The following is a 16,505-nucleotide window of genomic DNA, read 5'->3' as shown; positions in this document are numbered from 1 at the left end:
AATGAAAGAAATAGTGGAGAAGTGGCAAACAAACAAGGATGACCACTTTCACCACTTCTGTTCAACACTGTACTGGAAGTTATAACCAGAGAAATTACAAAAAATAAAAATAAACAAAAGGCATTCAGATTGGAAAGGAAGAAGTAAAACTCTCTCTCTTCACCAACGATATGATATTATCATAGAAAATCCTAAAGAACCCACAAAAAACTATTAGAACTAGTAGATGAATTCAGTAAAGCTGTAGGATACATGATCAACACACAAAAATCTGTTGTGTTTCCATACACTAGTAGTGAAAAATCTGAAAAGAAAATTAAGAAAAAAATTTCATTTACAATATCATCCAAAAGAATAAAATATTTAGGAATAAACTTAACCAAGGAGGTACAAGACCTGTACTCTCAAAACTACAAAACATTGCTTGAAAAATTAAAGAAGTCCTAAATGAATGGAGAGACATCCTGGGTTAATGGATTGGAACACATTATTAAGATGGCACTACTAACCAAAGCTTTCTACAGATTCAGTGCAATCCCTATCAAAATCCCAATGGCCATTTTTGCAGAAATGGCCAAGCTGATCTTATAATTCATCTGTAATTGCAAGGGACCCAAAATAGCAAAAACAATCTTGAAAAAACAGTTACAGGATTCACACTTCCCAATTTCAAAACTTACTACAAAGCTACAGTAATCAAAACACTGTGGTAGTGACATAAAGATAGAATTCAAGTCCAGAAATAATGCTATACATCTATAGTAAATTGATTTTCGATAAGGGTGCCAAGACCATTCAATGGGAAAAGAATAGTCTCTTCAACAAATAACGCTGGGAAAACTGGATAGCCATATGCAAAAGAATGAAGTCACCACACACCATATACAAAAATTAATTCAAAATAGATCAAATACCTAAATATAAGAACTAAAATTTTAAAACTCTTGGAAGAAAATATAGAGGTAAATCTTCATGACCTTAGATTTTACAAATGGTTTTTTAGATGTGAACCATAATCACAAACAACAGAAGAAAAATAGATATGAAAAGAATTCTTAAACTCAACAAAAAGACAACCAAATTTAAAAATAGGCAAAGGACTTCAATAGGCATTTCTCCAAAGAAGATATACAAATGGCCGACAAGTACATCAACACCAACATCATTAGTCATTAGAAAAATGCAAATCAAAACCACAATGAGATATTACTTCACACTTACTAGGATGGCTATATATTTTTTTAATACAGAAAGTAAGAAGTGTTAGCAAGGATGTAGAAAAATTGGAGCCCATACTGCTGATGGCAATGCGAAACTGGCAGCCACTGTAGAAACCATAGAATTACCATATGATCCCAGCAATTCTGCTACTGGGTATGTACCCAAAAGAACTGAAAATAGGCAATTAACAAAAACTTGCAGGCAAATGCTCATAGCAGCACTATTCACAATAGCCAATGGGTGAAAATGACACAAATGTCCATCAACTGGTGGATAAACAAATTCTGATCTATCCATACAGCTGAATATTATTCAGCCATTAAAAAACATAGACATGCTGATGCATGCTACAATATGGATGAACCTTGAAAATATGCTAAGTGAAAGAAGTCAGACACGAAAGACTACATATTGTATGATTCCATTTTTATGAAATATCCAGAATAGGCAAATATAGAGAGACAGAAAACAGATTAGTGATTACCAGAGATTGGAGAGAAGGGTAAACGGGGAGTGGCTTCCTGATGGGTACTGGATTTCCTTTTGGAGTGATAGAAATATTCTGGAACTAGGTAATGGTGAATGTAATAAATGCCACTGAATTTTACAATTTAAAATGGTTAAGATGATAAGTTTTATGTTATGTACATTTTACCACAATAAAAAAGGAACCAGAAGACACATACATTACCATAATAAGAGTAACAAGCTGACAGGCGATTTCTAAGCAGTAATGAAAATCAGAAGATAATTAATGATATCCATGTGAGGCTAAAAGGAAAAATCTGAAACCTGCCCCCCAAAGAAAGAAAATCTGGTGAAATATTTTTCATGCATTCAAGCAAAAACTAAAAAAAATTTTCAGGGACTTCCCTGGCAGTCCAGTGGTTAAGACTCTGAGCTTCCACTGCAGGGGGCCTGGGTTCAATCCCTGGTGGGGGAACTAAGATCCTGCAAGCTGTGCAGCCACAGCCAAAAAAAATTTTCGACTTGCATGACTGATTTTACCACCCAGTAAAATCCTGCCAACATAAAAAAAATGAGGATATTTATTAACCTCATGACAGTAAATTTGGAAAATTAGGTAAAATGGATAATTTCTAGTAAATATAACTTACTCAAGAAAGAATCAAAAACCCTGAAACTCCTACAACCATTTTTTTTTATTGACCACACCCTGCAACTTGCAGGATCTTAGTTCCCTGACCAGGGATGGAACCTGGGCCCCCTGCAGTGGAAGTGCAGAAACTCCTACAACCTTTGAAAAATTGAATTGGTGTTCAAAAATCTTCCTACAAAGAAAACTCCAGATTTAGATGGCTATATTAAATACTCTACCAAATTTTCAAGGGAGAAATAACACCATTATTACAAAGATTCTTCCAGAAAAATGGAAAAAGCTTGTATTTACATTATCCAACTCTTTAAGTGATGACAACAAATCACAACAAGGGCAATTTTATTAGAAAAGAAAATAATAGGCCAACTTTACTCATGAACATAGATCTGAAACAAAATATTAGCAATATGTATGTGTTAGATTTATCCTAGGAATGCAAGGTTGGCTTAACATTAGAAAATTAATGCAATCCATCACATTAATGAACTTCAGGATTATACAGCCAATAAATGCTGAGAAAAAGATTCATAAAATTCAATATCTATTCTTAATGGGAAAATTTAGCAAACTAAGACTAGTAGGGAAACTATGCAATCTGATAAAGGATATTCACAAAACTTTTACAGCAAATATAATATTTTAGGTGAAACACAGAAAGGTTTCCTTTGAGATTAAAAATAAGATACCATTTATCTATTGCTGCATCACAAACTACTCTGAAACTTGGCCACAATTTTGTGGATCAGGAATTTAGGTTGATCTGTCTGGCTGGTTTGTCTGTGATCCATGGGGTGTCAGTGGGTATGGATGGATGGATCTACTTCCTAGATGGCTTCTTTGCTCACCTGCCTGGTATCTTGGTTCTCCTTGACCTTTTCACCCACTGGTGTCTCTTCAGGGCCTCTCAGCATGTGGTCTTAGGATAGTCACTCTTCTTACATAAAAGCTAGATTCCAAGAAACCAAGGTGGAAGCTGTCAGTCCTCTTGAACTTGGCACAGCATCACCTCTGCCGCCATACTCTATCAGCCCACAGAATCAATTGCCCAACCCAACTTAAAACAAATCAAAAGACACATGCGCCCCAATGTTCACTGCAGCACTATTTACAATAGCCAGGACATGGAAGCAACCTAAGTGTCCAAGGACAGAGGAATGGATAAAGATGATGTGGTACATATATACAATGCAATAGTACTCAGCCATAAAAAAGAATGAAACAATGCCATTTGCAGCAACATGGATGGACCTAGAGATTATCATACTAAGTGAAGTAAGTCAGACACAGAAAGACAAATATCATATGATATCACTTATATGTGGAATCTAAAAGAAATGATACAAATGAACTCATTTACAAAACAGAAATAGACTCACAGACATAGAAAACAAACTTATGGTTACCAAAGGGGAAGGGTGGGGGGAAGAGAGATAAATTAGGAGTTTGGGATTAACAGATATACACTACAATACATAAAATAGATAAGCAACAAGGATTTACTGTATAGCTCAGGGAACTATATTCAATATCTTGTAATAACCTATAATGGAAAATAATCTGGAAAAAATATATGTATATATAACTGAATCACTTTACTGTATATCTGAAACTAACACAATATTGTAAATCAACTATACTTCAATTAAAAAAAAAAACAAGGGAATTCTCTGGAGGTCCAGTGATTAGGACTTGGCGCTTTCGCTGCAGTGGCCTGGGTTCAATCCCTGGCTGGTAAACTAAGATCCCGCAAGCTGCGTGGCACGGCCAAAAAAAAAAAAATGTCAAAATACACCTACCTCTCCATGGGAGGAGTATCAAAAAAATTCATAGCCATCTTTAATCTGCCCCATCCACTTTCATTAAAAACTGTATTGGAGGGCTTCCCTGGTGGCGCAGTGGTTGAGCGTCCGCCTGCCGATGCAGGGGATACGGGTTCGTGCCCCGGTCCGGGAGGATCCCACATGCCGCGGAGCGGCTGGGCCCGTGAGCCATGGCCGCTGAGCCTGTGCGTCCGGAGCCTGTGCTCCACAACGGGAGAGGCCACAACAGTGAGAGGCCCACGTACCACAAAAAAAAAAAAAAAAAAAAAAAAAAAACTGTATTGGAGGTCCTAAGCAATGCAGTAAGGTAAGAAAATGAAATAAAATGTGTTAGGATTGGGAAAAAATCTCTCATAATATGTGGAAGATACGATGGCATACATAGAAAATCCAAAAGAATCTATCTATCTAAATTATTAGAATTACTAAGATAAGTTTGCAAGCTTGCTGAAAACAAAATCAATAGAAAATTTTATTGTATTTCTACATGCCAGAGACAAATAGAAAAATAATTTAAAATAGCATTTTAAAATTCCAAATACTGAGTTGTACATTCTCATCAAATAATGGCAGCTGCCTAAATCTCTCCATACAGCCTTCAAAAACCATCTGTCTAACTATCTCTCTGTAGATATATTTTAAAATTGCAAATAAAACCACCCATAACTCACAGAATAACTAGAAGACAAAGAATACCATAAGTTTCAGTGGTGGAAATTAAGTGCTCTGGAAAAGCAAAAATGAGTCACAAAATCACAAGACATATCTTCCTATCCCATCTGTTACAGAAATTGCACTTCTCTTTATCAACAGTAGAGGGTGCTTGTGGACTAAGAAACCTAACAAGCCACCCAAACCTCTTATCTCTGACTACATATTGTAGAATCACCTCATTGCTGTGATGAATGAACTGAACATAGCAGATGAGGTAAAAGGTATTATTCTTTTATTTTTTTTAATTTATTTATTTACTTATTTATTTTTGGCTGCGTTGGGTCTTTGTTGCTGCACCCGGGCTTTCTCTAGTTGTGGCGAGCGGGGGCTACTCTTCATTGCAGTGCATGGGCTTCTCATTGCGGTGGCTTCTCTTGTTGTGGAGCACGGGCTCTAGGCACATGGGCTCAGTAGTTGTGGCTCGCGGGCTCTAGAGCGCAGGCTCAGTAGTTGTGGCACATGGGCTTAGTTGCTCCGCGGCATGTGGAATCTTCCCGGACCAGAGATCGAACCCATGTCCCCTGCATTGGCAGGTGGAGTCTTAACCACTGTGCCACCAGGGAAGTCACAAAGGTATTATTCTTGATTTTCACTTCCTCCTTTTTTGAAAACTCCATTGACTTTGGGCTTCACTCATGTCCACCAATGCAGTGTAAGTAGACATGATATAAACCACTTTCCAACAGAAGCTTTCAATGTGATCCTGTGTTTGGCTCAGTCTCTGGTGCTTCTGCTCTCTTCCATGAGATAAAAATGTCCAAGCTGAGAAGACATGGTGTACATGAGCCTTGGCCTGGAGCAGAGCCTAAGCCAACCCAGAACAGTCTTGGTTTCCAAATACCATTTCCTAGTAAAAGGAACCTGGGATCCTTAGAGATTCCAAGACCAGAGCCAGGAAACTGCCAGGTGTTATTGGAACATCTTGGAGTCCATTATCATCATCAAAATATAAAGGGAGAGGAGACATTCTTCTCCACAGAATAATTCCAGCTAATAAATGTAGAAGACATGACAAAATTAAGAAACCAACCATCAATACAGTATATAATACTTGTAAGGAACTTCAGTAGATACTAAAACCATTGGATGAAAGCTTAATGTAGAACAGAATATTTACACAGTCTCAAAGTCTAACCCCACAGATTGTTAGGTAAGGGAAGTTGTTACCTTTATAAAAGAGAGATCTGGTGGACATCACCTTAACTAAGGGTCAAACTCTGGAGGAATCAGCATCATGTGTCCTCTGATGTGATATGGTGGGAAAGACACATCACCTAGTTAATATTCTCACTAACGATGCTGAACTGAAATCTAATAATAAGAAAACAGTCACACAAATTTAGAATGTGTGACATTCTACAACACAATGGTCCTAGACTTTCTAAAATGTCAACACCATGAAGGACAAAAAAAGACCAGAGACTAGGAGTCTGTTGTAGATTAAAGGAGATTTAAGTGTTCCTTGTATTATTCTTTCAGTTTCTTGAGGGAAAAGATCAAGGAATAAGTCTAACAGAAGATGTACAAGCCTCCAAAGTATGCCACTAATATCTATCCAAGAATCTCTTTTGTTTCCCGAAAGTTTTATCAAACACACAAACTTTAACAAATGTTTATAGTATATTTGCTATGTATATACTATATATATTGTACGTGTGGAAGGTCAGTGACCAAGGTCTCTGCTGTCATGGAACCGACATTTGGTGGTGAAAACAAAGGAAATGGTCAATAAGCAGGTAAACAGATAAATGAGAAGATTCTGAATGGTGTAAAGGAAATGAACAAGAGGAGCTTTAGAGTCAACAAGAGTCCTGTTTCAGAGATAACATTTAAACTGAGACCCAAAGGCTTGGCAGGTTGAAGTATTTGGGAGTAAAATATCATGATGTTTACAACTTCCTTGAATTAGTTGGGAAAGTGGGTGAGAAGATTCCAGAGGGAAGCCATAGCTGGAAGCACGGCCTCCACAGGAGGTTAGCAAGGGTGCTCTTAGTTCTAGATGTCACAACCACTTTCCCAGGTACAGAGGCAGGGGACCGAGTCATCCAGTCACCTCCCAGGGTTCAATCCTGGACTACCGGAAGCGTGGATCCCTCAACTGGAAGTGAAAAAAAGCGTGGGTGCTGGGCGATGGGCATTGGGGTGGGTGCCCATGAGGGGGCGGAGCTTAGGGAGAGTTACAGACCAAGCAGGAGGCCAATGGACTTGGGGAGCCTCTTGGGGTGTGTGTGTGTAAACATTATAACTCTTTTCCTGTCAACCAACAAATGCTCTCTCTCCTCTTTCAGATTTTTCGGGGAAATCAAGACTCCTTCACACCCGTGGTGAATGCTCTAGACCCCCCGCTGTTTACCCGCTTCCTTCGAATTCACCCGCAGAGCTGGGCGCACCACATCGCCCTGAGGCTGGAGCTTCTGGGCTGTGAGGCGCAGCAGCAGTACTGAGGCCCGGTCCTTCCTTCCTGGCACTGGGCCCTTTCTTGATACAGGTCCAGCATCCCTCTGAGCCCGCCCTCTGGGTCACTTCCTGCCCCACGCTACCCACGGTGCCATCATTTTTCTATGTATTTCAACTCCTCAGTCCCGGCAGATATGCCCTGAAGCCTCTCAAATCAATCGTCATGTGTCCTGCGTTCTCTGGGGCTGCTGCATTCAATTTACCTCTTGCACATTTGCTGCGGCCGCTCCCAGGTTGGTCCTTTCTTCCAAGGTAATCAGGCAAAAAGCAATGAGGAAACTCAGCTGGAAAGCATTCTCCTCCGGACACGGCCACCACTTCCTCCTCTGTGGTGACCAAGAAAGGTCATGATCATACTAGGCTTCTAAAGGACATATTTTTAATATTTCCACAGAAAAATGAGGAAAATCCATGGCTCTCTGGGATAGGAGATACAACATTGTAATTCTAATCATGCACTCATTTTACTCCCTCCTCAGCTAATTTCCTGCTGAAATGACACAACAAAATGTACCAGGAAATTCTGTACCCTAACTGCCCAAGAGGAACCCCCACCTCGCCCCATCCCTGACAGATAAGGTTGGGAATTGTTTACTGTCCTGTAAAAGTCCATTAAGGTTAGAGGTTAATTTACAGAAATCAATAAGGTGATATGGTTTGACTCCCTGTAAAAGGTTAACCACTTTTATGTCTAACTTAATCATCTTGTTTTGGCATTCTTTTCCCATTGACCACATACATCTTTATTTTTCAAATGCTCTTGGAACCAGCTCTTTTGTCTTCCCACTGGTTTCCTCAATAACCAGTTAAACAAAACATTGATGTGTGAAAACAAATGCCTTTGAGAGTTGTGCTTTTATACTGGAAATAAAAATGTGAACAATGAAATTTTATAATTTATGAGGTGAAGCTAAAATTTAAAAAATTAGAAATGGAGCCTTGATCCAGTAGCAGAGAGAGAGATTATTAACCTTGACATCCATTAGCACTAGAAGGAGTAAAGGCAGTAGTCTGGGCTCTGGCCCATCCCACAAACCCCCCTTTTATAAGTTTTCTAGAGCTTGTGACCAACCAGAATCCAGGAGAGGCTGCAGCAGAATGTAGTGAACCTAATGTGAGAAATGCTGTACTTGCATCGCCCAGATCTCCTGGGATCCCTTTTATGAGTTCAGTGTTTGCAATCATACTCCAGCTGATTTGGCTAATGGGGGACCTGTACTCAGAAACCTACAAGACCCTGATGAAGATGACACAGATGGACAAATATACTGTGTTCATGGATTGGAAAAATTAATATTGTTAAAATGAAAATGCTACCCAAGGCAATCTACAGATTTAATGCAATCTTTATCAAAATACCAATGGCATTTTTCCAGAACCAGAACAAACAATTCTAAAATTTATATGGAAATACAAAAGATCCTGAACAGCCAAAACATCTTGAGAAACAAGAACTAGAGGAATCATGCTCCCTGACTTCAGACTGTATTACAAAGCTACAGTCATCAAAACAGTATGGTAATGGCTCAAATACAGACAAAAACAGACACATAAACCAATGGAACAGGATACAGAGCCCAGAAATAAACCCACACACCTATGGTCAATTAATCTACGACAAAGGAGACAAGAATATACAATGAAGAAAAGACAGTCTCTTCAATAAGTGGTGCTGGGAAAACTGGACAGTTACATGTAAAAGAATGAAATTAGAACATTTCCTCATACCATATACAAAAATAAACTCGAAGTGGTATAATTATTTTGGAAAACAATCTGGCATTATCTACAAAAGTTGAGCGTAAAGATAGCCTGTGGCAATTCTGTTGGGTAATGACCTAGACCCAGAACTACCATGTGGACCAAGAGACAGGGCAGCACTACCCATAACACTTCCAAACTGGAAACAACCCTTATTGCATATATTTCCTAGTGGCTCACTTTAATTGCAGTAGAGTGATCCATTATATAATATATATCACAATTTATTTATCCATTGCTTTTCTGACTGATTCATTTATGCCAGTTCTTCTATGGAGCTGATCATCCTTTTTAAAAAATTGATTTGTAAGAGTTCTTTGTATGTTAAGGACATTAACCTATTATCTGTCATATATGTTGTGGAATTTTTCACCTAATTTGTCATTAATCTTTTATCTTTCTTTACAATGTTTTGCTGTATGAAAGCTTTACATTTTTATGCAATAAATTTATCATTATTTTCACCTATGGCTTTGGGGTTTTGTTTAGTCCTTTATCCATCTAGAATTTATTTTTGTGTGTATGGCTCTCACTTCAGTCAGTGCATCCGAATGAATAGCCAGTCATCACATTAAACCATCTCTTTTTCCCCACTGAAATGAAATGCCACCTTTATCATCTATTAAAATCCCATACATACACTATTTGAAGGTGCAGTAGATACCATGTGGCAAACAAAATATCTTAGAAATCTTCAAGCCCAAGAGGATATGGCTACCATGAGGATGCGTTTCAGCATCAACATAAATGTTTATGCATAGACAGAAGAAAACGTCTGTATGCTTAGCTGTCAAATAGAGGGAGACTGGGGGCGGGTCAAATGCAGTAGATGATATAATGAGGAGTAGAATTCTAACTGGAACTTCAGAAACCTTAAAGGAAGACTCTGGCCAGCTTCTTCTGAAGACAGAGGCCTGATTCACTGGCTTCTTTGCCACCTTACCTGACACAGGTCTCAACAGTGGATGAGAGTGTCAGTTTTAAATGTCTTAAGTAATAGAAAGCTCAAATAGGAGTTTATTTTTCTCAGACCTAGTAGTTGAGAGGTGGGCAGATAGAGGTGTTGGTTTAGTGGCTTAAAATTTTCAGAGCCAGAATAGATGTCATTTTCTTGGCCTTTTCCTTGTGTCCATTGCCTGATGGTCACAGGATGGCTCCTCCAACCCCAGGTAACACTTAAAGAATGTTCAAGGCAGCACAAAGGGAAAATGGTAGCACCATTTCTTTTATCAAGACAGCAGAAAGTCTTCCTGGAAGCCACCCATCAGAACTCCATTATGCTTCAGTGTCTAAAACTATGTCCCACAGCCATTGCTAGCAGCAAGGCTGGCTGGGAGAAGGCGGATTCCGCTTTTCTAGCCTCTCTGGTTGCATGTAATAAGTGAAGAGGGGGTGGTGATGACAGGCAATGAACAATATCTGCCCAAATTCACCACACATTCATTCACTCAAAAAATATTTATTGAGCACCTGAACAGCCTATGTGAACAAAAGAGAGAGGAACACGTGTGGCTTGTTCCAGAGGAAATGAGGCTGAGGTGGAGTGATCAAGAGTAGATAATAGGACATGAGGTCAGGGAAGTCAGTAGGACACTACCTGACTTACAACAAAGTGAGATCTCTTTGGCTGTTCAGTGGCAGCAAGCAGGAAGCTACGAACTCCTGTGACTGCAAAACTTCTGGGCCCCTGCCACCCCCATGATGGACTGTGCCCCCTTATCCACTGAAATTCATACCTGGTTAACCATTTATACTGCTTATTTGCTGATTCAGTAATAAACCCAACTCAAAACAAAACAAAACGAAAAGGATGTGGGACTGAAAAAGTGGAGTCAAAGATGACACCACAGGGCTTGGCCTGAACAACTTAAAGAGTTTCCACTAATTGAGCTGGAAAAGCCCAAAGGGGGATGTGGTTTAGGAGGGGATGTCAGGTAGCTGACCCGATGGAGCACAGTCAATTTGTCTTGTGTTGTTTTGTTTCTTGAAGGCGGGATGGTTTTTGCTTTGGAAACGGACTGTGTTCAGGATTCAACAGTGTCAGTAAGTGAATTTTTCTTGTGTTCATAATAGCTTTAGTTTTGCAATAAAATCTAAACCACCATTTTCTGACTTTTCAGACAGAGCTGCCTTGGGACGAGCCAAGGAAAAAGCCATCTCCCCTCGGTGCAGGCCCTTGGGAGAGCCCATGGAAGCCCCGAAGCTGCTGAGCATTGGATTTCTGCTGTGCTCTCTGACTTGCCTCTTGTTGGAAACTGTCACTTTGTCTCTGGAACCTTTATCTGCCTTCGGAATACAAGACCAGGATGGACTGGAACCATGCTCAAGGCGTGTGTCTGATGTTACGATGAACGTTCCTGTCTCCATAGGACGTTAAGATTCCTGTCTCAAGTCAGGAAAGAGCGATTCTGTATTTAAAAATAATGTTCGCAGGAAAGCAAAGTATTTCTGGTTTGGTTCAACAAACATGAACCCACTAAGCCAAAGCCATAGGTGTCAACCTTCCGTGAAATATGACAAATACTCCCTGAGGACAAAGGGATAATTAAAGTTGTTTGGGGGAGGGGTCAAGAAGGACTTCAGAAAGGAAGCGAAATTTAAGCTAAAGCTGATGAGCCACTGACCCATGGCTTAGGTGCTCCCCAAGCCCAGCGTGGTGCTGAGTTCCTTCGCATCTCTAGAAAGGGTATCGTTGTGAGTGGTGACCCCTCCTGACTTCACGCCACAGACACTTGTGTTTGCCCTACCTCTTCCCCTGACCAGCAGACCCTGAACATCCTCTGCCAGCCGCCCCGGCCTCCTCGTCCTCTTGTGCCACTGGGGCAGGCGGCCACCTCCTTTCTCCTCACGGGACACTCAGGGCCCTCAGCCTCCCGAACACCCTCTAGGCAACAGCATGGTTAAGCCGTGCTCCTCGCTCCCAGTGTACCCCATTGATTCACAGAGACCTCCTAACAACCTTTAAGCGATCTGGGGCAGAGATTGTTGCTCCTATTTCACATACAAGGAGGAAAAGATGATATCCATCTGAGGATACCTTTTTTTCCCCAAAAGTGTATTCCTTTAATCTCTTAGCACAGCAAAGTTGTTAGGAATATGGGCCCTGGGCAACTATAAGAACCTGAGATCTGGGACAACTATTTGAACTTGAACCAGGTTTCAGATCCCAGCTTCATCACTTACTCGGGCTCTCTTCAGGGACTGTCTATGCTCTTCCTGCAGAAACTTCCAGGTCCTGGCTGAGCAACTTCAGTGATTACCTGTGGGATCTCATCAGGAGCTCCATCCCTACAGCTGCCATTTTTGCTTTTCTGATCATTTCAGCAATCATGGGGACCCTCTGTTGCCTCACGTAAGCTACTGGGGGGAGGAGGGGGGAACCGAGGGAGAGGCAGGAGCGGCCAAGTTCCACAGCAGCCTGCGCATCTTTAACTAAGGGAAAGTTTTGAGGAAGGTGACTGTGGGAACACCACTCTGAAAGTCCGTGTGTCCCCCTTTGAAAAAGTCTCCTGCATGTTCTCTCTTTTTCTCCAACTACTCCCTATGTTTCCAACCACTGACACGTAACGTTTAAAGACCAGTGTTTGCAACTGATCTTTTTTTTCTTATACTAACTTCATTAACTCCTAATTACCCTTCCCTTTAGTTTAGGAACTATACATGGAAAACATATGATTAACTTTTCAACTGCCTGAAAATTTGCCAAAATATTTATTATTAAACCATATGAAGCCAAAGAGATTCCTGAAATAGCTAACAAAATACTTAAGCTTAGCTAGAAAAGCCTGAATTTCATTAATTCAATCAGTATTTACTAAGACATGACCACTTGCCTGTCTCTGTCCTGATTACTAGAGACAGAGAAATAAGACAACTGAATAATTACAACCCGGTGGCTCAGGGCTGTTCAAACTGCGTAATCTAATAAAGTGGCTGAGGTCAAAGATCAGGTGAAGGGTGTGGCATCCCCACCTAAGGCTCCTGATAACCTCAAAACGACCACAGATCAAGAACCATGTCTAGGAAACAAACTTGGATATGGTTCCTGGCACCTAGAACTGACAGGAGCCAAACAGAACTAAATGAGCTATTCATTGTTTGAGCCATACAGCAGTATTCGGACCTCGGATCGGCCATGAGAAGGACACTTACTTCAGGCATAGCCACAGAGAATAGTGGACCGGGGGAGCGTCCTGGAGGATGGGCCACAGGCCAGGGAGCTCCCCCTTATAGGAGGAAGAGCTGGGCCTGATCAATGTCTGACTAGCAGGATTCCAGAATGACTACAGAGCAGGGACTGCTGTAGGCCTCCCGGTCTTCCTCTTTTCAAAGGGGAGGGTTTAGGGCGGTTGCCCTCTTCCTGCACCATCACTGTATGGGGCAGGAGTGGGGGGTGGAAGCTGTAGATCAGGGGCACATGGTCTATGTCGGTTCAAAGCTCTCTTAACCAAGAAGAGCCACACCCAGACTTGAGAGAATCAGATACTCTGGAAGCAGACTGTGTGGCGCAAGTGTGGTGTGCAGGGTATTATCAGGGGCAGGAAGGGAGAAGCTGAACCGCCTTGCAAGCCCAGCAAGGCCTCGGGTGACCCCCTTCAGAGTTGTCCCTCCCCCGCCGCAGGAAGTACAGGCTCTGTGTTCACCAACCCTGTTCCTTCTTCCCAATCACAGAGGAAGACTGCATTTCACAACTAAAGAAGCCAGGACTCAAGTCAACATACATTTGATGCGCTATCTTTTAAATCACTGTTGCTCAAACTCTGGCCAGCAGGCCGGCTGCATCAGAAACATCTGAGGCTTTGCTGAAACACGCACACACAGAGGGACTTCTGTGAAGACAGGCAGGCAACATGCCGAGAGAAATATTTCCTTCTTTGAAGTAAATGGCTCAGCCTGGGGAGAAAAACCAGTAAACCCTTGCTGGGAACAAGCAAGGACAGTAAGAGCAAAACAAAAGAAGACATGGATGACAAAATATAAAAGGATCCAAAAAGCTGGCACTATTAAAGAGAGATAAACAAAGACCTTAGTGAAAGTAAGATTAGAGAAAAAAATGATAGATGCAGGAGACATAATTAATTTTTTGGTAGAAAACAACCAAAATAATTCAACAGAAGAAAACACTTCAAGGCATAATTTTTTAAAATATTGCAAAATTAAAGGAAGGTTTGAGTCTCTAGTCATACGGGGTGCATCAAGTCCCAGGAAAAATTGGCACTTGGGACTGGGCACATACTAGACGCCAAATAATACTTGATTTTTTATGCATACATTTCACAGTCAGGATTGCAAACAGTTTCTCTGTGCCTCTTTATTCACCCTCTATAACCATTAGCGGTGGCTGTAAAGAAGGCTTAGGCTAGCTGCTTGCTACCTGAGGAAATCAGCATGGAAGCCTGGCTAACCTCTCAGGGCCCCGGCAAGTACGCAAAAACACACGTATTCAATCTAACGAATTTTTAGTACGGTTGATACTAGTGAAAAAATAGAACCAACTTAAATGATTCTTGGCTGGTTAAAGAAAGCCGTGAACATTCATACAATGAGTACTATACAGTCACCAAAACGTTGCTGTAGAAGGGTAATTACATGGAATCAGATTCATGAAATATTGTTGAGTGGAGAAAAGCAGATTATAACAGAGGATATACAATTTCACCCAATTTGTTGTGAAAAACTATACGTACAGGGAAAAAAACTTTTAAGGACCTAACGAAAGATTTAGACATTGGTCATCTCCCTGTGATAGTGAATAGGTGACTTTAATTATCATGATTGTTGCTGTTATGTAGTTTCATGTTTATGTTTGTCTGTCTGCACTTTCCAATCCTTCCGCAACAAAACGTATTGTTTAATTAGTAAGTTTTTTAAGAGAAATTTTAAAAACAAAAGAAGAAAAACTATCTGATCACACTCCAATACCACACTCTTACTCTTACTTTCTCAAGTCATGAAAGCATTTTTGCAATATGAAATTACTTGGTTCATGATAAGAAAAGAAGCTGTCCAAAATCCTATCTTGGAAAAGGTGATGTAACTACAAAGTAGCTCTGTGCAGACCAAGACAGTGTACTGGAATTTAAACTCAGTTCAGCAGTCATTTTCTCTTCCTCTCCCAGTATCCTCATAGGTGAACCAGTCCAATGAAGTACTAGAAGATTCCAAGAGAGTGCAGAGTGTGCTATTTGTGTGCATTGAGGAAGTATGTATCAGGTAAAATTAAATTGTCTTCCATCTTAAACTACCTTTGCTTTTATTTTCTCCTTTAAAACATGCAATTGAAAAAGTGATAGTAGACTTATTACTGTTTTAATTATAAAATAATACATACTTATTGCAAAAAAATTCATAAAATATAGAAAGAAGAAAAAGTACCCATCATTCTAGCACCCAAAAATAAACATTGTTTACATCTTGGTGTATCTCCTTTCAAACTTTTTTCTATGCTTATACTACCAGTTTCCTAAAATTTGTTCTCCAAAACAATAGTTCTGTTTTAATAAACATTATGACAGGGCTTCCCTGGTGGCGCAGTGGTTGGCAGTCTGCCTGCCGAAGCAGGGGATGTGGGTTCGTGCCCCGGTCCGGGAGGATCCCACATGCCACGGAGCGGCTGGGCCCGTGAGCCATGGCCGCTGAGCCTGTGTGTCCGGAGCCTGTGCTCCACAACGGGAGAGGCCACAACAGTGAGAGGCCCGCATACAGAAAAAAACAACAACAAAAAAAAAACGTTATGACACAATAGGGCTTTGTGGCCAATTAAGTTGGAGAGATGCTGAATTAAACAAATTTAAACATATTTCCTTCACTGTATGACATATCGTGGCTATCTTTCCATATCAGGAAGTGTTGCATAGTATTCCTTGCACTGGATTCAACAGAAGTCGTTTAACCACCCCCCATATAATAATAATTTAGGGTGTTTGTACTTGTTCACTATTACAAATGTAATGCAGGTGATAGTTTTACACATTATTAATTTGCTTTCCCCTTTGCTGTTCTGAGTTGGAAATCATTCACTCCGTGGGCACTATTGAACACCTCCTGTTCTGGGCAGGTAACAAAACAAACACCAAGCCTGGCTCTGGTGGAGGCTTGGGCCAGGGGCTGGGATGAGAGTAAGACCTGGTGGGCCTCAGAAAGCATCTTGGCTCTACTGGGAGCCAACAGAAAGCAGGGAGCAGAGAAGGGACGTCATTTGATGGGTGTTTTTAAAGGATCATCTCAGGTCATTCGTGGTCATTCTGACCACGTTGAGAAGGTCAGAAGCAGGGAGACCAGCCGGGAGGTTTACCGAAATTCAGGTGAGAGAGTTTCGTTGGGACCAGGGTGGGAATCAGCGGAGTTGCAGGAAGAGTCAGAATCCAGACAGAGGGTGTGGGAAAGAGGGAGGCTTTGAGGATGCCTCCCAG

At 40.9% G+C, this 16,505-nt stretch overlaps 2 protein-coding genes across 4 annotated transcripts in view; both read left to right on the top strand.

The window, feature by feature from the left end:
* F8 (coagulation factor VIII) overlaps positions 1–7,319 on the top strand; it is a gene marked incomplete at both ends in the record, with an annotated part of 114,201 nt that extends 106,882 nt beyond the window's left edge. For all 3 annotated transcript variants that reach the window (XM_079726863.1, XM_079726862.1, XM_079726861.1), the window contains one exon: positions 7,164–7,319. In XM_079726863.1, the coding sequence (XP_079582989.1) occupies positions 7,164–7,319 (156 nt within the window). The remainder of the gene's footprint in view (positions 1–7,163) is intronic.
* A 3,962-nt stretch (positions 7,320–11,281) lies between these two features.
* Positions 11,282–15,240, top strand: SMIM9 (small integral membrane protein 9; the record flags this gene model as incomplete). The annotated part of the gene is made up of 3 exons (XM_079728160.1): positions 11,282–11,465; positions 12,316–12,445; positions 15,213–15,240. 3 exons carry the CDS (start codon positions 11,282–11,284, stop codon positions 15,238–15,240), a joined length of 342 nt encoding a protein of 113 aa, XP_079584286.1.
* Between the last annotated feature and the right edge of the window lie 1,265 nt (positions 15,241–16,505).

This window comes from Hyperoodon ampullatus (genome assembly GCF_949752795.1).
Source record: "Hyperoodon ampullatus genome assembly, chromosome: X".
Lineage (NCBI taxonomy): Eukaryota > Metazoa > Chordata > Mammalia > Artiodactyla > Ziphiidae > Hyperoodon > Hyperoodon ampullatus.
This window is presented reverse-complemented; position numbering and strand designations above follow the sequence as displayed.